Raw genomic sequence first — 21,327 nt, forward strand, 5'->3', positions numbered from 1 at the left:
TGTCTATGCCGCAAAATAATGATCTCGCCTCCATGCCATTGTTGTTCCCCCTCGTTTCCCTGGCTAATGAATCCGAGCGTTTCCGGCGGCAACGTCTTAGTGAGCCGGCGGTAGTGAGCCGGCGGTACGACGCTTGCCACTGACATCATGCTCATCAACACACCGTGGACGCCTTCTCCCCAGTACTTACTCCCCGCACCAGCCCACGCCCTCCTCCAAATCCAGTCTTTCTGCCCAGGCTTTTCCCTTCGTGGAGCTGGGGCGTCGCTAGGATTTGTAAAATCCAAGGCCAGCAAGAATGGGGGGCCACCGTGCACAACGTGAATCACTTGACCGAGTTACCATGGGACTCCGTGCTATCTTGCTATGTATCTAAATACGCCATGCTCCGTAAGTCATCAAAGAAGCTCGAAAGGTGATGTCAACTCCAACGTCAATGAGTAATCTGTGGGCAAGTTCCTTGGTCTTCCTCTCTTAAGGTTGTTTGACAGCACGATCGGTTCCTAACCCAGCAATCGTCGATACTTGCCACTGCCCTCATGTCTGCTGTCAAGCACCTCCTCTCGAAGCTGTCACTTGACAAGTCCAGTAATGCTCCGCGGGAGCATACGCACGCCGACCATCCATCGCTACATGAGCCGTCGCGGGAGGAGATCGAGAAAGAGGAACAGAGAGCTGAGCGGGCACGCATAGACGAAGAGCAGGCCAAGGAACGGGAAGCTAATAAGAGGGAGGCGTACGAGGCTGTAAGTGACATCAGGAACAGGATACTTGCAACCCTCAACCTTTGTTCAGGACCCGTTGAAGGGTAACTACGGGCCGGTGGACCTGGCTGCGAGTAGCAATGGTACGCGTTCATCACTTCTCACCGCTCCTAACGATATCAACCTCCTCTTAGAACGGGCAGATCTATCAACTTTCGCGGAGAGGAAAGAGGAGGAACCCGTCTGCTTCAGAGCACGAGTCCATCATGTCCGAGCAATAAGCCCGAAGATCATGTTCCTGATATTCCGACAGCAAATTCATACCATCCAGGGGGTTCTTGCAGTTCAGGAGGGTGCCATTTCGGAGAACATGGTCCGCTGGGCTGAGGGACTAAGCCGCGAAACCATAGTCCTGGCTCATGGGAAGCTACAGAAACCCCGGGAGGGTCAGGAGGAAGTGTCTACGACGACGGTGCACAACTTCGAGGTCAGAGTCGAGAAGGTAAGTGTGAATGCTCACTCTGCCGCGGTCGGACTGTTAACGTTGCCCTTAGTTATTCGTCATCGCAGAACCTAGTGTGCCTCTGCCCTTCCAGGTGGAAATTGCTAGTCGTCCGAAGACCACAGAAGACCAAGTGCGTTCCATCCCGCGCAAGCGGAAAGTGCAGTTCTGATGTTAGGGTTTCTTGTGCAGGAGGATTATCATCAAGTACGAGTCGGCGAGCGGACGCGACTAGACAATCGGGTCATTGACCTTCGTGTAAGTTCGTCTTCGGTGACCTTGTCTGACCTCGAGCGTTCTTAACCGGCGGTGTCTTCCAGACTCCCACTCGGCAAGCCATCTTCCGGATCCACGCGGGCCTGACACGCCTGTTCCGCGAATTCCTTGATTCCCGCCGATTCATAGAGATCCACACATCGAAATTCGAAGAGTCCGGGGTCGAAAGCGGCGCGAGCCTGTTCAGGGTAGATTACTTTGGTCGGCCAGCATTCCTGGCACAGAGCCCGCAGGTGGGGAAACAGATGTGCATCGCAGCGGATCTGGAAAGGGTGTATGAGGTCGGACCTGGTAAGTTGCCAGACGTGTGCAGTCTTCACGCACAGGACACCACTGAGAGTATTGGTATATTCTAGTATTCAGGGCAGAGAATTCGAATACGCACCGCCATTTGACGGAATTCACTGGCCTCGACGTTGAGATGGCGATTGAGCGGGACTACACCGAAGTCATGGATCTGCTTGATCAAATGATCCTACATATCCTCCGAGGTTTGCAAGAACGATATCGAGACGAGGTAAGATCCATTGAACCACATTAAACCCCCAGGATCGTTGCTAATGCCTGCTCTACAGATAGAGACAGTGAAATTACAGTTCCCGCACGAGGACTTTGTTTTCCTAGACAAGACGCCCAGACTTAAGTTCGCAGAAGGCATCCAGCTTTTGAAGGAGGCCGGGTGGAAAGAGGAAGACGGATCCGATCCGTCCGAGTACGAGGACCTGAGCACGAAGGCGGAGCAGAGATTGGGACAGTTGGTGAAAGAGAAGTATCACACAGATTATTACATTCTCGGTGAGCGATCAGCCTTGGGCGCACGGGCCACGATGTGCTGAAGTTGAGGCTGGCAGACAAGTTCCCGCTTTCTGCCAGGCCTTTCTACACGATGCCAGATCCTAACAACGATGTGAGCGGACCCAACCTTACATGATGTCCATCTTATGACCTATTGGTCGACAACCATCCATAGAATTTCTCAAACTCTTTTGATTTCTTCTTGAGAGGCGAGGAAATTTTGTCCGGCGGACAGCGAATCCATCATGCGCTCATGCTTGAGCAGCGGATGAGAAGTGCCGGCCTCGATCCTGATTCCATGAAAGAGTACGTAGACGGGTTTAGGTGGGGCTGTCCTCCGGTGCGTCCTCAACCATTGCTGAATGATGGCGCACTGACCATCGATAACCAGCATGGAGGAGGCGGCATAGGACTCGAGCGAGTCATCATGCTCTTCCTCAAGCTTGGTAACATCAGATGGGCCAGCCTCTTCCCTCGCGACCCGAAGAGCTTTTCCAGGAGCGGGAATGACTCAGTGGAGACAACAGCAGCCCTAGCACAGCAAGCGCTGTTACAAGGCCCAGAGTCTTCTACCGTTGCCAAGAGACAAGGAAAGGATATGCCTCCGTTGGAGAATGTTAGTAAACGTCTTGTTATCTTTCTCTCGGGTCCGCTCTGAAGTCTGGCATTAAAGCTCATTGCGAAGTACGGCGACGGAACGAACACTTCTTGGACCGACCCTTCCTGGACTGTCTGGCGGGACGAGAAGACCGGAGCCGCAGTTGGCTACATGACTAAGAGCGGGTTTGCTATAGCGTTCGGCAATCCGTTATGCGAGACGAAGCAGATACCGCAAGTCGCCCAAGCATACCTTGGTTATCTTAGGCAGGAAAACTTGAAGCCGATATGGTGTTGCGTTGATGCAGAGACGGAGAGCTACCTGACAGATTCACTGGGCTGGAGTTCCGTAATTGCAGTAGCGAATCAGAAGCTCAACCCTGCACAGGCTGATCTGGAGGACGACAAGAATGTCAGGCGCAAAATGCACAGGATGGAGCGGGAGGGGCTTCAGGTCGCTGAGATTCAGGGCGAGGTGGACAAAGAGACGAGAGATGAGCTCGAAAAGAAGCTGGAAGAATGGAGGGCTTCGCGGAGTGGTAGACAGTTTCATCTAACGGGTGTCAGGCCTTTCGATGACATGAATCATCGCTTGTATTATATCGCGAGGGACAAGGAAGGCCGGGTGAGTTGTCACACATCGACCAAGCTGCATTGACTGATTCTGCACTTGGTAGATCTGCGCGCTTGTAGTGCTTGCTGAGATAGCTGCTGCGAGAGGCTTCCAGGTTAAGTGGGCGCTGGAATTTCCCGGAGCGCCGAGCGGCTCCATTGAGGTAATGTTTCTGTCCTCCGAAGGTCCATTGTCCGTGACTGATGTGTGCGAATATGTCAGTATACCTTGAGTTATGTCATCAAGAAGATGGGTGAGGCTGGAGTGCAGAGCGCGACCTTTGGTCCAGGGGCAAGTCAACACCTCCATAGTGCAGACAACGTGTCTGGTGTCACTATGAAGATCCTCGAGAAGAGCTATAACGGTATCGCGAGCCGCTTCAATCTCACTAACAAGAGTCTATTCCGTACCAAGTTCGGGGTGGAGGAAGAGCCAGTAGGTGTATGACAGAGTAGCGCGGTAGGCTGAGATTGACGCCTTGCATTCTTAGTTGTATGTCTGCTATCCCAAAGGCGGTATAGGTGCGTCGGTCATTCATAGAAGAATTATCAGTATAGAGCTCATTCCCCCACGATAGGTCTGAAGGGGGTGAAAGCGATTTTGGACGTTGTCATGGCGGACAAATAGAGATGCCCATAGACATCACGGACTACTGTACAGCGAAGTTGATCTCAATGTATGACTTACTAGTATATATACATTGGCATGTACTTCTGTTGTAGTATATTTAGTCCTTATAAACGAATCATTAGTATGAATGAGACCTATCGATATCGAGGGAGTCTCTTCGATGGTGGCAGCTTGAGTGAGCCCGACACTCGCCTGTTTGAGTGTCCGGCGGCGACTCCGATCAGCGTCTAATGTCGATCTCGGCCTATTGATACACCTACATTTCCACGATATAACTCCAAGCAATACATAAAGCTGAAGTACAACAGGTACGGGTCCGTTACACTACTACAGCTGTCCGCTACCTCTAAAAAATGTCCCCCTCAGTCTGCTTTCCGCTTGTTGTGATGGTGGCCTTACTATGTCTCGGACGGCGAGCATGGGGAATTTTATAGCCGCTGCCGGCGCGGCTCTCACTTCTCCCGCGCGTGGATGAGTTTGCCTCTAAACTTCGCGCGCTCGCTGAGGGTTTTCTGCTGCTCTGGAAGAATTTTTGCTTACTGCTGGTTCTCTGTTCGATATCGACTTAGTCTTTCGCGAGTATGGCACAGTTCACCGAATTGCCCTCCGAGACACTCTTCATGATCATGGAATATCTATCCGTGGAAGACGTTGAGAACTTGAGATCCGTCAGTATCCCTGGAGAGCAACTATCCTAGCCTTTTCGCTCACATGGGATACAGACATGCAAGATTCTGTTTGTCATAACGGAGGATGCATCCTTATGGAGGCGGGCACTTTGTAGTCTCCTATCACTGCCGCTTAGCTGGGTTATGGCTACTGTGCGCAGCGCTACTGTACAGCAGCTCCGTAGAAGAGCCAAGAAAGCGGTGTTGATGACGGAACGATGGCATTACGATCGCCCAATGCCTCGCCACGTACGGTCGTATACTTGGGACAAACTTCAAGACGTTCAACTCATCCCAGGAGGAGAATGGATGGTCTGTCTGTTTTCAGAAGGGACTCTGCAAGTCCGTAGAGTTGAAACCATGGAACTTGCCTGTTCGGCCCCATCGTTAACGGACGCTTCCATGTTTAATATGAGTTGTACGTCTGTCACACCAGAGGGCAACTTCTACGCATTATTTCACTGCACAGATAGGTTTGTGGTCGTACCTCCGAAATCCCTTGACCGATCTCAAGCGTTAAATTGTCAGAATACATATTTATGAGCTGCACCTTACTCCAGTAAAGCAAAACATCCGGTTAGCTAGCGTGATTTCGCGCTCGGAACTTCAAGGTGTTCATGTTATTAGGCATGCCTCCCTCGCGGGCAACGTGCTAGCATTCGACTGCTACTACGAGGGACGCGATCTGGTTTATATGCGCAAGGTGCATACAGATGAAGATGACAGTGTCATGCACGCTGCTATAGTTCACGTACGTGCTTCTCATTGCCGTGGTGTCATGCCTTGACACGCTCCCACAGGAGCAAACCCATTGCACGATACACGTGCTCTCGGTGAACGTTGTATTGCTCTGCAACAGCCACGGCATTTCGGTTTATAAGTCATCGGGTCTAGTCGGCAGAACGCAATCGTCCGTGTTGGACATCGTGTCCAGCGAGACCGTCTGGTCGACAACCTTCGACTCCTGGTCATCAGGACAACTCAGCGGTAGTCCTGCGATATGGGATAAACTGTACGGTGGTCACCAGGGCCCTTTGATGATCTTGGGACCGGGTGTCATGCATATAGTTCAGCCTTCGCGAGACCTCAGGCATTACAGCCTGCGGTCCTTCCGGGTGCCTCAGGTTGTAGCGCAGGCTCCCGCTGTCGGCACCCGATTCGCTCTTTGTGTGCAGACCGAGGAAGGTCGCGGGTTGGTGTTCAAGACCTGCACTTTCCCTCGGGTCCTGCAGGAATACGATGAGATTCTTGAAGCCGAGGCTTTACAGGTCTCTCCGGAGGAGGTCAGACTCGGCAGTTTCGTGATTGATGAAGTCAAGGACATGTCTCCTGTCTTGACTCGCTTAGATGAATGGACCGGGTGCGCTTGTGTATTGCTCGAAGACGATAGGGGTCAGAAGCGCCTTGTGATAGTTGACGTTGTCTGATCGCTTGGTTTTTCGAGCAAATTATGCCTGTATTCATGTTTGTGCCGGAGGCAATATGCGAGCACCGTAACGACTGCAGACAAAATGTTTTCGTTCCATCGGGGGTCGAGACCTGAGGCCTGAGGTGTGGGTCGCCTCGGCTTACTAAATGGAATCAGCTGTGTATTAAGGCAAGTCCATTTCATCTGATCCAATGCTGCGGAAGCTAATGTTATGAGTAGATAGTAGGGGCGACGATGTGCCGGCTCTCACCCGAATCTAAGCATCATGATAGACTCAGTGAGATGTCCAAGGACAGTAATTTCGGTATTTTCTCAGACGACCGCTGGTCTACGAAGATACTTATGGAATATGTCCTGGACTTTCCGGGACATCTTTGGGTTTGCTTTGGGTGGTGAGATGGATTATGTAACAAGCGCGTCGCCACTTTCACCCGCCTGCAGCCACCAGGACTACTACGCTCCAAATTCATAAATGTAAGTGTACTCAAGATCCGTTTCTTCCTCATACCCACGTCTTCGCAATTGTCCTGTCTGTAAGACTACTGTCATGTCCGACGATGTTCATGAATTTGGTCATACCTCCTGGGACCAGGTCGCTGATAATGTAGCGAGCTCGGAAAGAGGCAAGCGTCGCGCGAACAGAGGTCGGCATGGGCGTTTTATGTTTAACGGGAAGCAAGTACTCATTTCCTTCTAGCGTGTGATCATTGTCGTCGAATGAAGAGCAGATGTGTGCGACCTGCAGATCGAGATTCGTGCCAGTCTTGCGCAGAGGCTCACGCCGGTGGGCAGACCGTAATAATTTCCCTGCTCGTCGCTTACCTCGGGCATAGATTGCACGTTCTCAGGTTGGTCGGTCATATTTTTGCTTAGCCATTGACGTGCCTTACACTGCCCGGAGGACCCCGTTTTCGTTCGGGTCCTCCTAAAGGATATATTCAAGCCCTCGAGCAACGGTGGTATCAGGCGGAGGTTATCCTGGCCATTCTCTCATCTTCTCCCCATCCTCTGGCACAGGGTGCTGTCACCTTATTGCAACGCGATGAGCTCGCTCGCGATGTGTTGCGAAGAGTAAATGCTGGTCCCTTCGTGAGTGCTCCCGTTTTGGGCCACTCATTCCCCGTGATATGCATCGTATACAGGGTGCCGCCGGACGAGCGGATCTTCCAGCAGACACGTCGATGAATGACGTATTATCTTATGTGACGCGGTCACAGGAGGCTCAGAGAAATACAAGACATTCAAGAGCCTCGAGGGAGGATATGTCGAGCCAAGGTCGGCACACCCATGTGGCAGCTTGGCTTAACTCATGAAATGTAGGATCAGCAATGTCGTTTCGTGAGCTTATCGAATGGCAGGACGGCCTTGCCTCTGTTTTTGCTTCATCGCCCGCCAGCCTCTCGCCGTACACGGTATATGTACCGGATCAGTCTCACTGTGCTGCGGTGCCGCTGCGTTCTTGTGATGACTCTCGCAATTCCAACCTGACATCACTTTATTCGCTGGATCCGGAGGAGCAGCCAGGTTCGTCGACATGATTCTGACTCAGGCACGCGTACTGAACATGACCAGATTCTGATTCGGACGATGAAAGATCCGTGCTCGGAAATCTGCCTGCGGTGGAGAATCAAAGGCGAGTCAGACGCATTTCGCCGTATCACTCACTAGTTAATTATGGGGGTTCAGGGCTTGGCAACTAGAGGGAGCAAATTCTGGACGGCCTTGACCTATCACATTTGCGTCATAGAGCACGAATATTGTCGCGCTTTCGCAGGACTTCGGAAATTTACCAGAGTTTGCTGGTTCAGATTTATGCGGTTCGCTTTCTTCTGCGGAGTCCTTCCTCGCAGATGATGATGATAGTTGCCGGTGTACCATCCTTCCAAATCATCAAATTACCCAGTTGTTTCTGTTCCAAATTATAAGGAGCCGCTATGTATGAATATCGTTTGATTTGCTGGCGCGGCCGAAGCCTGCCGAGGGCCGACACCGTAGACGCACTCTTGAGTGTGTCAAGTAGGCGCAGGGTTCGTGATATGTGTCTTTCTATACCACAGCTCAAGTTTCAACTTGAAGCCGACGCCTGGATGGGACTTCCGTCATGACTGTCGTCACCTTCGGTAGTGGAGTCTCTTATCTACAGGGAGCTCGTGGCACGTCAGCGGGACTTTTGCCATGAATGTAATATTAAACCAGATGTACGCAGTCTTCGTCTGGAGCGTGTGCGGTCGCGGTGTAGCTATGTAGGAGACCATTGATCTCACCCTCCGAGGGTACAACCGCCATCTACCCCTAGCCAGACAAAGAGTCTACGGTATGGATGTACCTATGAAAAACTCTATTTTTGTATGCACACAAGATATCTGCGCCAGAGGGAGATGTGAGTCGAACTAAGTACATAGATTTAGAATATGCGTCAAAGACTCAAAGCCTGTGAGCTCCGGCAGGACCCTGGAGCGGGGTACGGCACAGCCACAACGTGCCCTACCTTGTTTACCGCCGGCTCCGCAGCCTTGCCCGCTGAATACCTCGGGCCCCGGCGGATATGGTAGACTTCAGACCAAGCAGCTCTCGCTCATCAGCAATTCAGGCGAATGTCAGGACAGAGTTCGACATATTGAAGGCGTCTCACAAGTAAGTTGACGTCGCTGCTCAAGACGGGCTGTTGGTGCGATTGAAATCTACTGCAGGTTCCTCCGTGAGGAAGTGGACGAGACCTCACTATCTTGGGAAGAAAAGGTAGCGAAGAAGTACTACGATAATTTGTACCGTGAATTCGCGGTGTGCGATCTGAAGCACTACAAATCTGGGAATGTGAGTATCGTCTACGATTAACGTAGAGTCTAGAGCTCAGACCTGCTTTTTCATGGCAGTTCGCTCTACGTTGGCGGACGGAAACAGAGGTTCTCTCTGGAGCTGGAGAAACGACCTGCGGGAATATAAGATGCCCGTATCATGACGCAGCTGGTAGTGACGTGCGGTTGAAGACGTTGGAAGTGCCTTTCGGATATGAAGAACATGGAGCATACAAGTCATGCCTTGTCAAATTGGTCCTGTGCGCACGTTGCACGAAGAAACTCATGTGGAAGAAAGAGAAAGAGAAGGAGAAAAGATTGGCAGGCGATGCGGAGCACTTGCACTTGGATGACGTTCCGGGGGTCGCGGGGACTGAGATATCACGGCGTGTACCACCGTCGGGGGGCGAGACTGCATCTCCTATCGCGGGAGAGCAAAGACTGTCTGGAAGAGATTCAGTCGAAGAGCGACGAGTCCGGAGCAGGCGCTCGAGATCGCGCTCACCAAAGACTCGACGCCCGCCAGGCAAGTCTGAACGTCGAAGGTCGCGATCTAGGTAGGACAATGCTAACGGCATGCAGAAGTACTATTTCCGTACGTGTGCTATCTGGCATTATCAATGACGTATACATTTACGATTTTCTACAGTATGGTCAAGACTCCGTCGCAGCCTTCCATTTCTTAACCCAATCTATTAGTTCCCGAGCCATATTGTCACAGTCTTCCATTCGGTCTCTTGTACTCTTGCTGCCCAAGGCCCGCCTTCTTGCCTTGGCATCTTTACCTTTCAACCAGGCTTCCTCTAGTGTGGTGGCCCAATCTCCCTCTTCATAGGATGCGCCAGACAATTCTACGCCGATGCCACTTTCTGCGAGGAACAAGCGCAATCCATGTTCTTCTATGAATAATGGCCGAGAAACTAGCAAGATCGGCAATGTTGAACGTCTGATCGGCTGAGAGGTCGAAGGACGTACCGTAGACAAAGGGAGTGCAAGACTCCACAGCCTCAGAGACAGCCCCGTAACCCTGATGAACGCGTGGGGAATCAGCATTCCATCTTCGCAGGTGTCTGAAGCACCTACCAGCTTCCCGAGCAGGACGTCCGCAACCGCCATCAAATCCGGCATATAGACGTCTCTAGGAGCGACGTAGAAGCCAGGCGGAAGCTCTTCCCCATCCTCCTTCGCCCATTGCGACGAGACGCCACACACTATCGCTACCCATGATTCGTCGGGCAGTAGCTTCGGCAGCTGGTCAGGATCTACGAGGTGCTCCTCATGGAACCCGTTCCCAGTGCTGTCGCCATTGCCATTCATGTATGGGTCCTTACTTTGTTCCCTGCTCAGCGCCGGGGGAGTGGGTGGGATCGTAACTGCTTGGAATATGGGCGGGGACTTCATAGCCGGCGGGGAATTGAGTGGCTTATTCACTGGCGGGGCGCCCGGAATGTGGATATGCGACGGTGTTGCAAGCGGGGGCGTGTCTTCATCCTTTCTGTTGTTCCGCTTCCTCGCCTTGGCTCCTTCCCTGCCCTCCTTGAGCTGTAGATTCTGCAGTTGCAGGTTTACCGCATGGAGAGGGACCGGCGGTGGATGCGCCTTGGGGAGCTGCGTGATATTGAACTCGGACGTGCGCCGGCTGTGTGCGGGTGTGCTGGCTTGGCTGGGTGTGCGACTGCGCGGCTTCTTGAAGTGCTGGCCGCCGAAAGAGACGATTACGATCTTTGTCTGTTCTGGATCGTGGAGATGTGAGGGAATCCCGATTGACGTGAGGAGCTCGCGTCGGCCGGCTTCGTTGTATATCGCACGTCCTGCCGCTCGTACGAGAAGGGGAGCTTGGCGGATGGATCGATGGAGGGGCTTTGGACTGGCGGCTGGTCTATCTTCTCGGGTTTGATTGCGAGGAGTGAACGGTATGGAAGGGAGGAGAGGGCTCTTGTCTATGGACGACAGATTCTGAACTATCTCCGGGTAGAAGGCACGGGTATGAGGATCAACCCATTTGGTCGAGGGTAAACTAGGCTCCACGAAGAAGGATGGGATAGGTATCTTTCCTGGCAGCAGAAATAGGAGATCGGCACATCTGTATCCTTCTCGTATCTGGGACACGAGGGGAGCGAGGACTTCCTCGGGGAGTGGGTCATCCTGTACGCCTTGGTCAGACTCGCAGATTGTGCTAGGTGCGTGCAGAGTGGGGGCATTGGCAAAGTGAGTGTTTGGGAGCTCGCGGATGGACGTGGACAGGAAGCTGTAGACAGAGTCGAACGTGAAATTCGTGATGAGCACGGAGGGGATACAAGCCGCGTTGGCTGCAAGGCTGTATGCGGTCAAAATACAGGGCGTTCGTGTGAGGCGCTAAATCTCACCAGCCGAGGAAGGCAGCGTCACTTAGGACGCAGTCTATGCGGTTCGCCTGAAGCCATTGTACTTCCTGTTCGACCTTTCTGTCCTTCTCGTCCATGAATGCTTTGAGCACATCGATACTCTTCTGCCGATCCACTCTGTACCTATAGATGCGACAGTGAATGAGATGGAATAGCTACTGAAGTGGGGTCCCACCCACGCCAAGGGTTGGACGATTACAGGATCTATGTCTGCGTTGCGGTACGAAGCCCCGAGAGCAATACTGTCAGCAAAGACATGCATGGGTGCGGATGATATTATATGGATAGTAGGGCGTTCCCGGTCTGTCAGAGTGAGGAGATGCGATGCAAAGGCTGAGACTCTGGTTGCATGACCGTATCCTATGTTTTCCGTTAGCAAGGCACACTGCAGCGTATCGTTTGCGTACCGTGGCCGGAGCAATAATACGCCAATGAGAGCATGTTAGAGTTTGTCTAGGTGAGGGATTCCAACGAGATAGTTCATTTATGAGACGAGCAGGGACTCGGATACGATACGAGGCCGACCACTTTCAGCCACAACGTCGATACCCGCCGGATCAGGTTACACATCCGCGCACGGCTGTGATCCGATCTAAGATCGACCGACTCGACGTCAGAGTCGCTACGAAACCTGATTGGCTGAGGAACGCCGCGTTGTTCAAGAATGCCTCGGTTGCAACCACGTCTCAGCGACACCGCACCCAGACAGCCTCCGGTACCTTTTGACAAAATGGCTTCCCTCTGCGTGCCTCCTGTTTCGTGCATCACACAGCTTGAAACGCTGGGATTTACACAGCTATCAACAGAAACAAATTCTCAATTCTTATATATCGTATGAAACCCTCGGTCCCAGCTTACACTACTTGTTGCCGTAATGGGAGCCTTAGCAAGGGGAACTCTCAGTTGCTCGTGCAACTCCGTGGGCGGATGGATGTCGTGCCTCCGGCGCCGCACTGCCTGTCCGGCAGTCTTTTCTCATAATCTCTTCACAAGCGCATTTTTGGCATGCTGTAGTGATATAAGAGTGTTATCTCCCGTCACTTCTTTCCCGACGCGCATTCACCACGAGCTACCTAAGACATTGGCCCTGGAATCTACTAGTAGTAAGTTTATCGCCTGTACTACCGATACTGTCTGTTTCGATACTCAGGCTATCACAGGCCTCGGCTGGTGCTCGCTGTGATCATAACTCCAATCAACCTATTGCATTCTTCTCCCTGGAAGTTCGGACCTCGTACTGCCAGTGGTACCTGTCCATCACACCGTAACACGTGCGTGTATTTTTAACTCATTTGGTGATCCCTGATTGGTCCTCGCTGCGACTATGCAGCGTCGATTGCCACTTGCTTTCCAGAAATAGCGTTTGGGCACAGGCGGCTGTGCACCGATAGTTCATTCAGTCCGCTCGACCCGTCCGCAGCGGGCATTCTTTTGGGCGTTAGGCTGTTGGTTGAGACGCAGCTAAAGTTCATCGCAGCTTATAAAGAGACTATCTGCACTGTGACTATGTTATCTCCCCTCTTCTCGATATCTCACACTTGCCAGTGCCACATCCAACGTACCCCAGGAGATGTCGTCGGAATCACTTAACTATGCCAAGTTGGGAGGCATACATTCAGTGGCTGCTGCCGTCGTCTTTGCCGTGGCGTATCTACCATTGCTCGGGTACAACATCGTCCGCGCTTTCCAGCGGCCGACATACGTCCTAATTGCGTTAGCACTTTTTTGCGCAAGTGAGGCATGCTCCTTTGTTAATAATATTTTATCTAATATGTCGTGCTTCTTCAGTCCGTGTATCCGCATTTGCTATCCGCGCCGCGCTTGCGGCGTCATCTACTGCAGGCGAAAATGAAGATCTGTTCATCGCGGAGCAAATCCTTTACAACGCGGGTTTCTTTGGCCTTCTTTATTCAGCGTACACGCTGGTACTCGACCGGTAGGCTGCCATCCTAACTCTCTTGTTTCCATCTCACTCGCGCTCTATGACAGTGACCAAATGGCGGGACAGCGGGATATGCCTGGACTATTCGGCTTGGCCACTCGCATCACAAGGAACCGCCACCTCATCCGTATTGCGCTCCTCGTTGCCGTAGTAATAGGTATAAATGGAGCTATAGACGAGATTTCGGGTGGGACCAGCAGCAAAGTGTCGACCGGCGAAACGCTGAGAAGAGCGTCTACCTACGTCTTCCTGGCAGTGACCATTCTCATGGCGTTCCGGACGTTTGTCCTTGCATTGGAGCACGGTAACAGTCCACCAGGTTAGCTGGAACATCCTTGTAACTATACCACCTGCTGATTTCCCGCTCGGTTTTTAGGGTACAACACCGAAATCGAGCTGGGCAACTACACGAGCCCTATAAGCAATCCAGCCTTCGGCGCTCGGCACGGCATCTTCGTCCTTGCTGCTATATCCATCTTGCTCCTGGTTCGGGATATTTTCTATACGGTCACGCTGGGTTCTACGAACGCTTCCATGGAAGCGAAAGCGACCAACGAAACATTCTTCTATCCTTTGGTGGCGCTTCCCGAGCTACTGGCTGTGGTTTTGTTTGCCGTGCCAGGATTGGTGCCATCTAGGCGGGAGTTGCAGATGTACTCAGCGGTCAGTCCCATATATTTCCACATTGACTGCGCAAGGCGTACTTACGGAACTTCTTCTAGAAGGCGTGAAAATTGGTGTCCGCGCGGAGGTGTTCATGTATTACTAAATCATAATTGGTTATGGATCTGTATATTTATTCGAAACTCCTGCTTGTCCCGAGCTCCGAACTTATGGAACAGCATAGGATACCTCAAACGAGCCTGTGCTCCGTAATCATTAGGCATTAATACTACTTATTATGGACTCGCTTTGGAGGCGAAAGATTGTTTGGTAGCAGAAGTCAGTCTGTGCTCTGTTGTGGCTCAGTGCTACCTTGTGTAAGAATTGGGAGTGTCCCCACAGTTGGTGGCAGCCAATCACGGCGAAGGATTATGAGAGAAGCACGTGTGAACCCCATTTGGCATGCTCGGCATTACGTCCGACTCGAGATACCGAAGGCAAGCACACCACGCTCGACTGCTCTTCCCCTCAGCGCTCAGCTGCTCCTGCTATTATGTCGCGCTCGCCGTCAAGACCGTTAGATATTGGTTCTCCTCGTCGAGAATCACGGCTATCAGTTCCTGAGCCTAGCGACTCGCCCTCTCCACATCCGGCAAACGTCTCAGGTACACCTGACTTGCGTACCCTCCGTGCGCAATACACTGGAACGCCACCTTTGCCTAACATCCCTCCCAGGTCAGTCGCTGGCACTCCGAGAAGTGGAGGAAGTGGCCTAGGGCAGAGTGTGCCGCGTAACGGAAGCTCGCCGTCGCTGCAGCACAAGACGTCTGCCTCGCCGCTGGCGCAGAGGTTATCTGGGCTGCGTGATTTTCAGAGCGATGCCTCCGGCTCTCAATCGCGGGACTTGGCTTCACAGGGTGGTCTCAGCGCCACGAGACCTGATGGATCATCGAGCAACGATAGTAGTGAAGGTCTCACGCTTGATGCTCTCCCGGACGAAGAGAAGGCGAAGGTATTGAGGAGACATCTCGTTTCTAAGGATGAGAGAGAACGCCAAAGCGCCGCCGAGGATGCGGGCTCGACAGCTGGGTCGTACAATGGAGCGTCTAAGAGACATGATGACTCGGCCGGCACGTCCAGACGTTCCTCCACGGTCTTCCGTTTGACCAGAGAAGACACGGAACCGTTTCCAATACCATATCAAGCACCGGGTGCCGACATAACGTTCGTCAGACACTGAGTTGTAGTACGTTGTACTAACCACTTTCCCAGTCATGATGTGTACAAATGGCACACGCAGACCAGTAGACGTCCTCGAGCTGCGTCCTTCGCTGGGTCCACCGCCCCGCAAGATCCTGCATTTGAGCACATCCACGAACCCGGCGGATTCAGGCGGAATTACGTGCTGCTGAAGGCTAATCAACAGGGGGCGCAGCCGAGGATCCTGCGAAGCTTTATAGACTTCCTCTATGTATATGGGCACTTTGTGCGTAATTTATCGTGTTGTTTGTTCACGTGCAGACTGTTTATACCCTTGCTATTGGTTGTGGCAGGCTGGTGAAGAGCTTGACGAAGATGAAGACCTCGAAGACATAGCGGAAGAAGATGAGGGAGCCGTTGTCCTACCCGGTTCTTCCGCTCCTTTCTTCGAAGGTCCTGCCGAGGCGGGTACGCTGGCCGTCGATATCGAGAGTCGTGCCGGTGCTATTGGGAAGGACGCGCATGAGCGGACGCCTCTTCTACCTGGCCACGCTCAGGGGAGGTCGAAATCAAGATCTCGATTGAGAAGGGCCTCTAGTGTTGGACCACGCGGAGATGCGACTGTCACGGATGCGGTGCTTATGGTGTGCTTTTATCTGCCTCGTCAATTGCTTTCTCCTCATTCTCCCAATCAGTTGATGAAGTCCTTCGTTGGCACTGGGATATTGTTCTTGGGCAAAGCGTAAGCCTGTGAATTATATTCAGGTCTGGCTTGACAACTGATTTTGCTCTCGGACATCCTTTCGATCTGGTTTAATGTTGGACGCTACTGAACCAGTTTCATGAATGGAGGACTGTTGTTCTCAGTTCTGACGTTGTCATTCATTGCTCTCATATCTCTGTACTCATTTCTGTTGCTCGTGAAGACGAAATTCATCGTTCCGGGAAGCTTCGGTGGTAAGTCGGATTCTTCTGCAGATCATTGGCTTGACTAAATAACGCGCGTCATGTGACAGATATCGGTGGCGAACTGTATGGTCCCTGGTTCAGATATGCTATCCTGACTTCCATCACAGTCTCTCAGCTTGGATTTGTGTCAGCATATACAATTTTCGTGTCCGAAAATCTGCAGGTGCGTCTTACACTTGCGGTGCCCGCTCGTAAGGAGAAATCAATCCATCTCACCCCTTTAGGCTTTCGTGTTGGGTATAACGAAATGCGCGAAGCTCATTTCAATCCCATACTTTATCCTTATGCAGCTGGTTATCTTCCTTCCGATGGTGCTTATCCGCAACCTCGCCAAGCTCAGCACTGCCGCGCTTGTGGCAGATGCGTTCATTGTTGCCGGCTTACTGTACATCTTCGGGAGTGAAGTCAGCATCATTGCGGATAGGGGCGTTGCAGACGTTGCATTGTTCAACTCGAAGGATTTCCCCCTGTTGATTGGGTGAGTGCTTCAGGATCGCTGTTTACTGATCGATCTAAACTGTTTTAAATAGGACTGCGGTGTTTTCTTTCGAAGGGATCGGCTTAGTATGTTTCCTGATCTGCACGACTGCAAGCCAGAAACTCAATATGTCGTTGTAGGTCATCCCCATCAGCGATGCCATGCGCGAACCTCGGAAATTCCCTGCTGTCTTGACTGGTGTTATGCTCTTCTTGATGGGTAAGAAATCGCGTGTATCAATCTCATGGCAGATGTAGTCTGATTAGTGTCCGCCCAGTCTTGTTCGGTGGAGGCGGTGCACTGGCATACATGACTTTTGGGTCCGATATCAAGACCGTAGTGATTACTAACTTGGACCAGAGTAGTAAGATGGTGCAAGTGGCGAGTATCGTGCAATGCGTGTGGATAAAACCTCAGATCCTTACGATTTCGGGCAGGTCCAATTTTTGTACTCCATCGCCATCCTACTTTCCGTGCCGTTGCAGCTGTTCCCTGCGGTCCGCATTATGGAGAATGGCATCTTTACCCGTAGCGGTAAAGGCGACACGAAGGTCAAATGGCTGAAGAACGTGTTCAGGTTCCTGATCGTGATCTGCTGTTCCCTCTTGGCTTGGGCGGGGGCTGCGGATCTGGACAAGTTTGTGTCGTTTATCGGAAGTTTCGCTTGGTGGGTGATACCTTTGCTTATCCCCGGCAGTTTCTGACAATCTATTGCAAGTGTACCGCTTTGCTACGTGTACCCGGCTATGCTGCACTACAAGGTGGCTCGCACCAGGCGGCAGAGGATCGCTGACATTGCGCTTATGATTTTCGGTATGGCTGCCGCTATCTATACTACGGTGCAGACAGTACAGGTGAGTAGCGCACTATCGACACTTTGGCCAAAGATAGCTGATTTTCGATATTCCAGTTGATGGTAGCGTCCGGACCTGGAGAAGGGGCGCCGAACATCGGCGAATGCGACCTTCCTGTATCAGGGCGTTAAGCTCGAGGATCAGCTCCTCATAAGAGTTAGTGAGCCACCTAGGTGGCTTAGTATGTCCAAGGACAGGTTTCGCCTACCGCTCGACCTATGCGAGAACGTTGAAATCTTCTTGAAAGGCTCCATTGGCATATCTCTTGGTTACATGTGCATCATATTCATCAGTCTCGTAATGTAGATACTCTAGCCCATCGCAATCACTAATGCTGTCAACTTGCGAACCATGTAACCATGCTACAAGTGCAGAGGTTTAATAATGCCAGGTGTTTGATCAGGCAGCCACTTATACGTGCCCAATCTCAGGCGTCTTCGGGATTTGCCAGGATCACTCACCAACTTCCCCAATCAACCGCCACTCCATCCTGGGCTGCTAGGCCGCTGTCTTACCGATTCTTACATTCTCAGTCGCCGTCCCGACAACAGGCATTCGACTCAGGACTACGGTATGTCTACAGAGGCCTCATCATCATCTGCTTCGGCAGCAAACACGAGAAGCGAAGTAGCACGTCCCGCCGCCGATGAAGACATCGAGAAGTTACTTAGCAGGGAAGCCTCGGCATTCCAGAGGGAGATTGAGGTCGAAAGGATTTTGAAGGCTTTCAAGTTGAAGTACGTCTGCTACGTATCCCTCTGCGGTTGCCGCTTGTCCAGCTCAATATATGAGGGCGATGGCTCATCATGTGAACCGTACAGTCCCTACGATATTCTCGACGTGAACGAGACCGCCACGACAGAAGAGATCAAACGTCGATACAGGCAACTGTCGCTTTGTGAGCATATCACCCGCACCCCCAGCAGCGCGACCACCATCGTGGTTGCGCTTTCCATCCTCCACATGGTCTATTTATTGATTAAACAAATGTACGTTATGTGATATACAGTTATCCATCCTGACAAGACCCCCCACGTCCGTGCTCCAGATGCCTTTGACATATTGAAGAAGGTGAGTTGCACAGTCTCACAACAAGGCATCCTACTTCCCCAAGTGCGTCGCCTGGATGAGTGTTTCTGATTCTGTCCATGATAGGCCGAAAGCGATCTAAGCGATGCCAAAGTTCGCGAAGAATTGGATGCTGTCATCAAACAGGCGCGCCTTCTCGTACTGAAGAGTCATGGTCTCCCGTCCGCGACGACGGATGACGATCCCAAACTCAAAGATCTCCAACCTCCATTCAAAGTTCAGCTCAGGGAGAAGAGTAAGGATCTCCTTATTGAGGAAGAAGTTCGGAGGCGCAAGTAAGTTCTAGGATAGTCCGGACAATTGTCTTCGCAATAATGCGTCTGCATTGATAGGGCGATAAAGATGAATTTGGCTAATGAGGGATTGGAAGCGAGAAAGAAGGAAGAGGAAGTTATATCCAAGAAGAGAAAGGTTGAAGAAGAGAAGGCATGGGAAGGTATGGACCTGACATTTTTTCATAGGTGGCTCATTGACTGATTTGCGGCAGATGGGCGAGAGCAACGCGTGGGTAGCTGGAGGAACTTCTCCAATGCCAAGAAGAAGAAGAAGACGAAGGGACCCGCTTTACTGGGTTAATGTGCACTATCCTGTCCTCGTCTCCGTCCCATTGCTGGCCTGAAGAGCTCAAGTTGTTATTTACGGGACTCCCGCTGTATTATTATACCATTTGCTTATTGTGATAGAAGGCCCAAGTACATTCTCGATAGGTAATATACGGCAAAGAAGATTTGGGTGAATATGGAACACTGTCCTTGCGGTGCCTTCGAGGGGCAGGGATGAGCTGCCCTTCTCAGTCAGATATGTCGATTACATCGTCTTGCGCCTGAGTCCTCAGCCGGACTCGCCTGGAAGGCATAGGAACATTCTCCTTCTCTTCTTCGTCGTCATCAATCTCTATAACATCTGTATCAACTATCCTGGCTGCATCTGAAGTACTTCCGGTCGATGAAAAGTCCAAGATAGACGGGGGGCCCAGACCCAAGGCTCGAGCTGCATTCCTTTCAACCTGCGATAAGTGCTCCAGTGCTGCTTCATCGAGTTCGAAACTGTCATCATCGAAACCGTCAGAGCTAGGCATGCGCCCGGCACCTGGATCATTATCATCTGGAGGGATGTGTGCCGCATAATCCGTGGGTGGTCGTGAGGACGAAGCGCCCGGGGAGGACAAGAAGTGCTCCGAGGCAAGATTTGCGCACGGATTTTGCCCCGAACTCGACGAGCCCTGTGCGAAGTAACGGGATGCTTGTCCTTCGGATGGGCGGGCAGCCTCTGCATGAGGCAACCTAGGCGCTTTGCGCCGGCGCTCGTCATCCTCTGAGTCTGGATCCAGCGCCGCAGCAGACATCGTTCCCAGCGGGTTACGGAGCACATTGATTCTAGGTACGTTGGCGGGCCCCGCTATGGGTCGAGCTTGGGGCTCGGGATGGACGTCAGCAGCCACCTGGAACGATGCAGATTGATCTCCAACGGGCCTATCTGCATCAAGATTACCGCCTTGGGATTCCGGTGCATCCTCTAGTCTTCAACGCGCAGGAATTGTCAGCAAGCCGAGATGACCATGTACCTTGGTCTTACCCCATTCGTAACCTGATACCTCTTACAAAGTTTTCATCCTGCTTTTCTTCGAGCTCTGCTACTTGATGACCCCTCAGGACAACGGTCGAAGGTTCAAGGAAAGCGATTCCTCTGCGAAAGAGAACGTTTTGTAGGACCATCTAATGTCACTATCAGCTCGACACTTCTTGAGGCAACAGGGAAGGCATGAATAGACATGATACAATAACATGAGGCGAAGCTCGATAGGCGAGATACTGACTTTATATCCCAGAGGAGTTTCACCGAGCTCCAACTGCGGTAATTTGCGATACTCGACCGCTTTGATGGATAGGTTACCGTCGCTCAATTGGAACCGAAGCATCGAGCGGGGATAACGTGGGATTGGGCCTTCATCTTCGTCGCCTTCCTGTCCCAGACCAGCTAGATCAGCTCGGTCTAAACGGGTCTGTCTGACATTTTGTAGAGAGAAAGCGCTTTGCCCTATATCTGTTATGGCAGAAATCTGAACGAGAATTGGGCCCTGTAGTCGCATGCCATCGTATGTGAATATGTCGGGTGGGAGACCGGTTCCAGGAACGGTGGAATCCTGCAGATCAGACTGAAGAAACTGTGCTTCAACGTTATGGATGATATTTTGAAGATCCGTGGACGGGTCGAGTTTCAAATTTTCTAATATGTACTCATAACATTGCTCCAGCCATCCCTAGGATCATGCCTGTCAGTAAACGTCTCAACATAATCGGAACATACAACATACGGGGTGCACTTGCGGTCTAGGGTAAGAACGCTGTACCCACTGGACCAATTGATACGGGACCGACATTGGAATGCTGATGAAAGGATTATATCAGTTTTGCTGCAACTCGAAGTGACTTGCTGCGACGGGCAAAGCCACCAACACTCGACGCGACCGTGGCACGTGAAGGATGTTGGGAGACGCGAGTGTGGCACCGGCAAACGTATATTATAATTAGATTACAAATTGATACACGTGGTTCTCGCGTGGATGTCGGAAAGTGACCATTCCTGGTCTAACGCACATCCATTCGTTCCGCCATTCCATTCAATTGAGCTTATACACGTTTTCATTCTTCCAGGTCTACTGCTGCTCGAATAGTTAAACGCTGTACTTGGTTATGGATACAGGCCTTGCCAGGATCAGATCGTCGGTAGGCGCTTCGGGTGACACACCATCTTCTGTGCCAGTCGGACCGCATAACGGTGTTTATAATCCTATACCGT

The 21,327-nt window shown here is 51.8% G+C and overlaps 8 protein-coding genes across 8 annotated transcripts; 6 read left to right on the plus strand and 2 right to left on the minus strand.

Moving 5' to 3' along the window:
• Positions 1-539: 539 nt before the first annotated feature.
• GLOTRDRAFT_116802 (aspartyl-tRNA synthetase) lies at positions 540-4,248 on the plus strand (the record flags this gene model as incomplete). Its single annotated transcript, XM_007869329.1, has 16 exons — positions 540-746; positions 928-1,206; positions 1,259-1,339; positions 1,399-1,464; positions 1,527-1,773; positions 1,839-1,999; positions 2,058-2,277; positions 2,334-2,389; positions 2,453-2,617; positions 2,669-2,893; positions 2,951-3,499; positions 3,552-3,650; positions 3,710-3,922; positions 3,978-4,008; positions 4,065-4,093; positions 4,240-4,248. 16 exons carry the CDS (start codon positions 540-542, stop codon positions 4,246-4,248), a joined length of 2,637 nt encoding a protein of 878 aa, XP_007867520.1.
• A 1,231-nt stretch (positions 4,249-5,479) lies between these two features.
• On the plus strand, positions 5,480-6,212 carry GLOTRDRAFT_130594 (uncharacterized protein; the record flags this gene model as incomplete). The annotated part of the gene is made up of 2 exons (XM_007869330.1): positions 5,480-5,536; positions 5,586-6,212. 2 exons carry the CDS (start codon positions 5,480-5,482, stop codon positions 6,210-6,212), a joined length of 684 nt encoding a protein of 227 aa, XP_007867521.1.
• Positions 6,213-8,759: 2,547 nt separating this feature from the next.
• GLOTRDRAFT_78146 (uncharacterized protein) lies at positions 8,760-10,877 on the plus strand (the record flags this gene model as incomplete). The annotated part of the gene is made up of 4 exons (XM_007869331.1): positions 8,760-8,848; positions 8,905-9,028; positions 9,088-9,604; positions 9,659-10,877. 3 exons carry the CDS (start codon positions 8,760-8,762, stop codon positions 9,568-9,570), a joined length of 696 nt encoding a protein of 231 aa, XP_007867522.1. The 3' UTR covers positions 9,571-9,604; positions 9,659-10,877.
• GLOTRDRAFT_94554 (uncharacterized protein) lies at positions 9,705-11,834 on the minus strand (the record flags this gene model as incomplete). The annotated part of the gene is made up of 7 exons (XM_007869332.1): positions 9,705-9,757; positions 9,795-9,878; positions 9,985-10,036; positions 10,093-11,326; positions 11,376-11,516; positions 11,573-11,696; positions 11,801-11,834. The coding sequence occupies 7 exons, from the start codon at positions 11,832-11,834 to the stop codon at positions 9,705-9,707; spliced, it is 1,722 nt and encodes a 573-aa protein (XP_007867523.1).
• A 1,129-nt stretch (positions 11,835-12,963) lies between these two features.
• GLOTRDRAFT_130597 (uncharacterized protein) lies at positions 12,964-14,066 on the plus strand (the record flags this gene model as incomplete). The annotated part of the gene is made up of 5 exons (XM_007869333.1): positions 12,964-13,126; positions 13,182-13,329; positions 13,383-13,654; positions 13,712-13,998; positions 14,058-14,066. The coding sequence occupies 5 exons, from the start codon at positions 12,964-12,966 to the stop codon at positions 14,064-14,066; spliced, it is 879 nt and encodes a 292-aa protein (XP_007867524.1).
• A 425-nt stretch (positions 14,067-14,491) lies between these two features.
• GLOTRDRAFT_78150 (uncharacterized protein) lies at positions 14,492-17,789 on the plus strand (the record flags this gene model as incomplete). Its single annotated transcript, XM_007869334.1, has 13 exons — positions 14,492-15,162; positions 15,211-15,424; positions 15,492-15,782; positions 15,834-15,880; positions 15,977-16,095; positions 16,155-16,270; positions 16,332-16,585; positions 16,638-16,671; positions 16,726-16,804; positions 16,863-16,975; positions 17,023-17,252; positions 17,304-17,439; positions 17,496-17,789. 13 exons carry the CDS (start codon positions 14,492-14,494, stop codon positions 17,568-17,570), a joined length of 2,379 nt encoding a protein of 792 aa, XP_007867525.1. The 3' UTR covers positions 17,571-17,789.
• Positions 17,790-17,883: 94 nt separating this feature from the next.
• Positions 17,884-19,279, plus strand: GLOTRDRAFT_62734 (DnaJ-domain-containing protein). Its single transcript, XM_007869335.1, has 6 exons — positions 17,884-18,176; positions 18,261-18,337; positions 18,449-18,510; positions 18,595-18,803; positions 18,861-18,964; positions 19,016-19,279. Exons 1-6 carry the CDS (start codon positions 18,013-18,015, stop codon positions 19,102-19,104), a joined length of 705 nt encoding a protein of 234 aa, XP_007867526.1. The 5' UTR covers positions 17,884-18,012; the 3' UTR covers positions 19,105-19,279.
• A 1,065-nt stretch (positions 19,280-20,344) lies between these two features.
• Positions 20,345-20,908, minus strand: GLOTRDRAFT_11659 (uncharacterized protein; the record flags this gene model as incomplete). The annotated part of the gene is made up of 2 exons (XM_007868969.1): positions 20,345-20,788; positions 20,843-20,908. Coding segments are annotated over 2 exons (510 nt in total), but the record flags the coding sequence as incomplete, so codon positions are not given.
• Positions 20,909-21,327: the final 419 nt, after the last annotated feature.

This window comes from Gloeophyllum trabeum (assembly GCF_000344685.1).
Source record: "Gloeophyllum trabeum ATCC 11539 unplaced genomic scaffold GLOTRscaffold_00009, whole genome shotgun sequence".
Classification (NCBI taxonomy): domain Eukaryota; kingdom Fungi; phylum Basidiomycota; class Agaricomycetes; order Gloeophyllales; family Gloeophyllaceae; genus Gloeophyllum; species Gloeophyllum trabeum.

What these genes read in the sequence shown, in the direction of transcription:
- GLOTRDRAFT_62734 (XM_007869335.1), top strand. Translation starts at nt 18,013, where the DNA reads ATGTCTACAGAGGCCTCATCATCATCTGCTTCGGCAGCAAACACGAGA. An exon ending in ATACAGGCAACTGTCGCTTT is followed by an intron (nt 18,338 to 18,448) that starts GTGAGCATATCA and finishes TGTGATATACAG; the next exon opens with TTATCCATCCTGACAAGACC. An exon ending in CCTTTGACATATTGAAGAAG is followed by an intron (nt 18,511 to 18,594) that starts GTGAGTTGCACA and finishes TGTCCATGATAG; the next exon opens with GCCGAAAGCGATCTAAGCGA.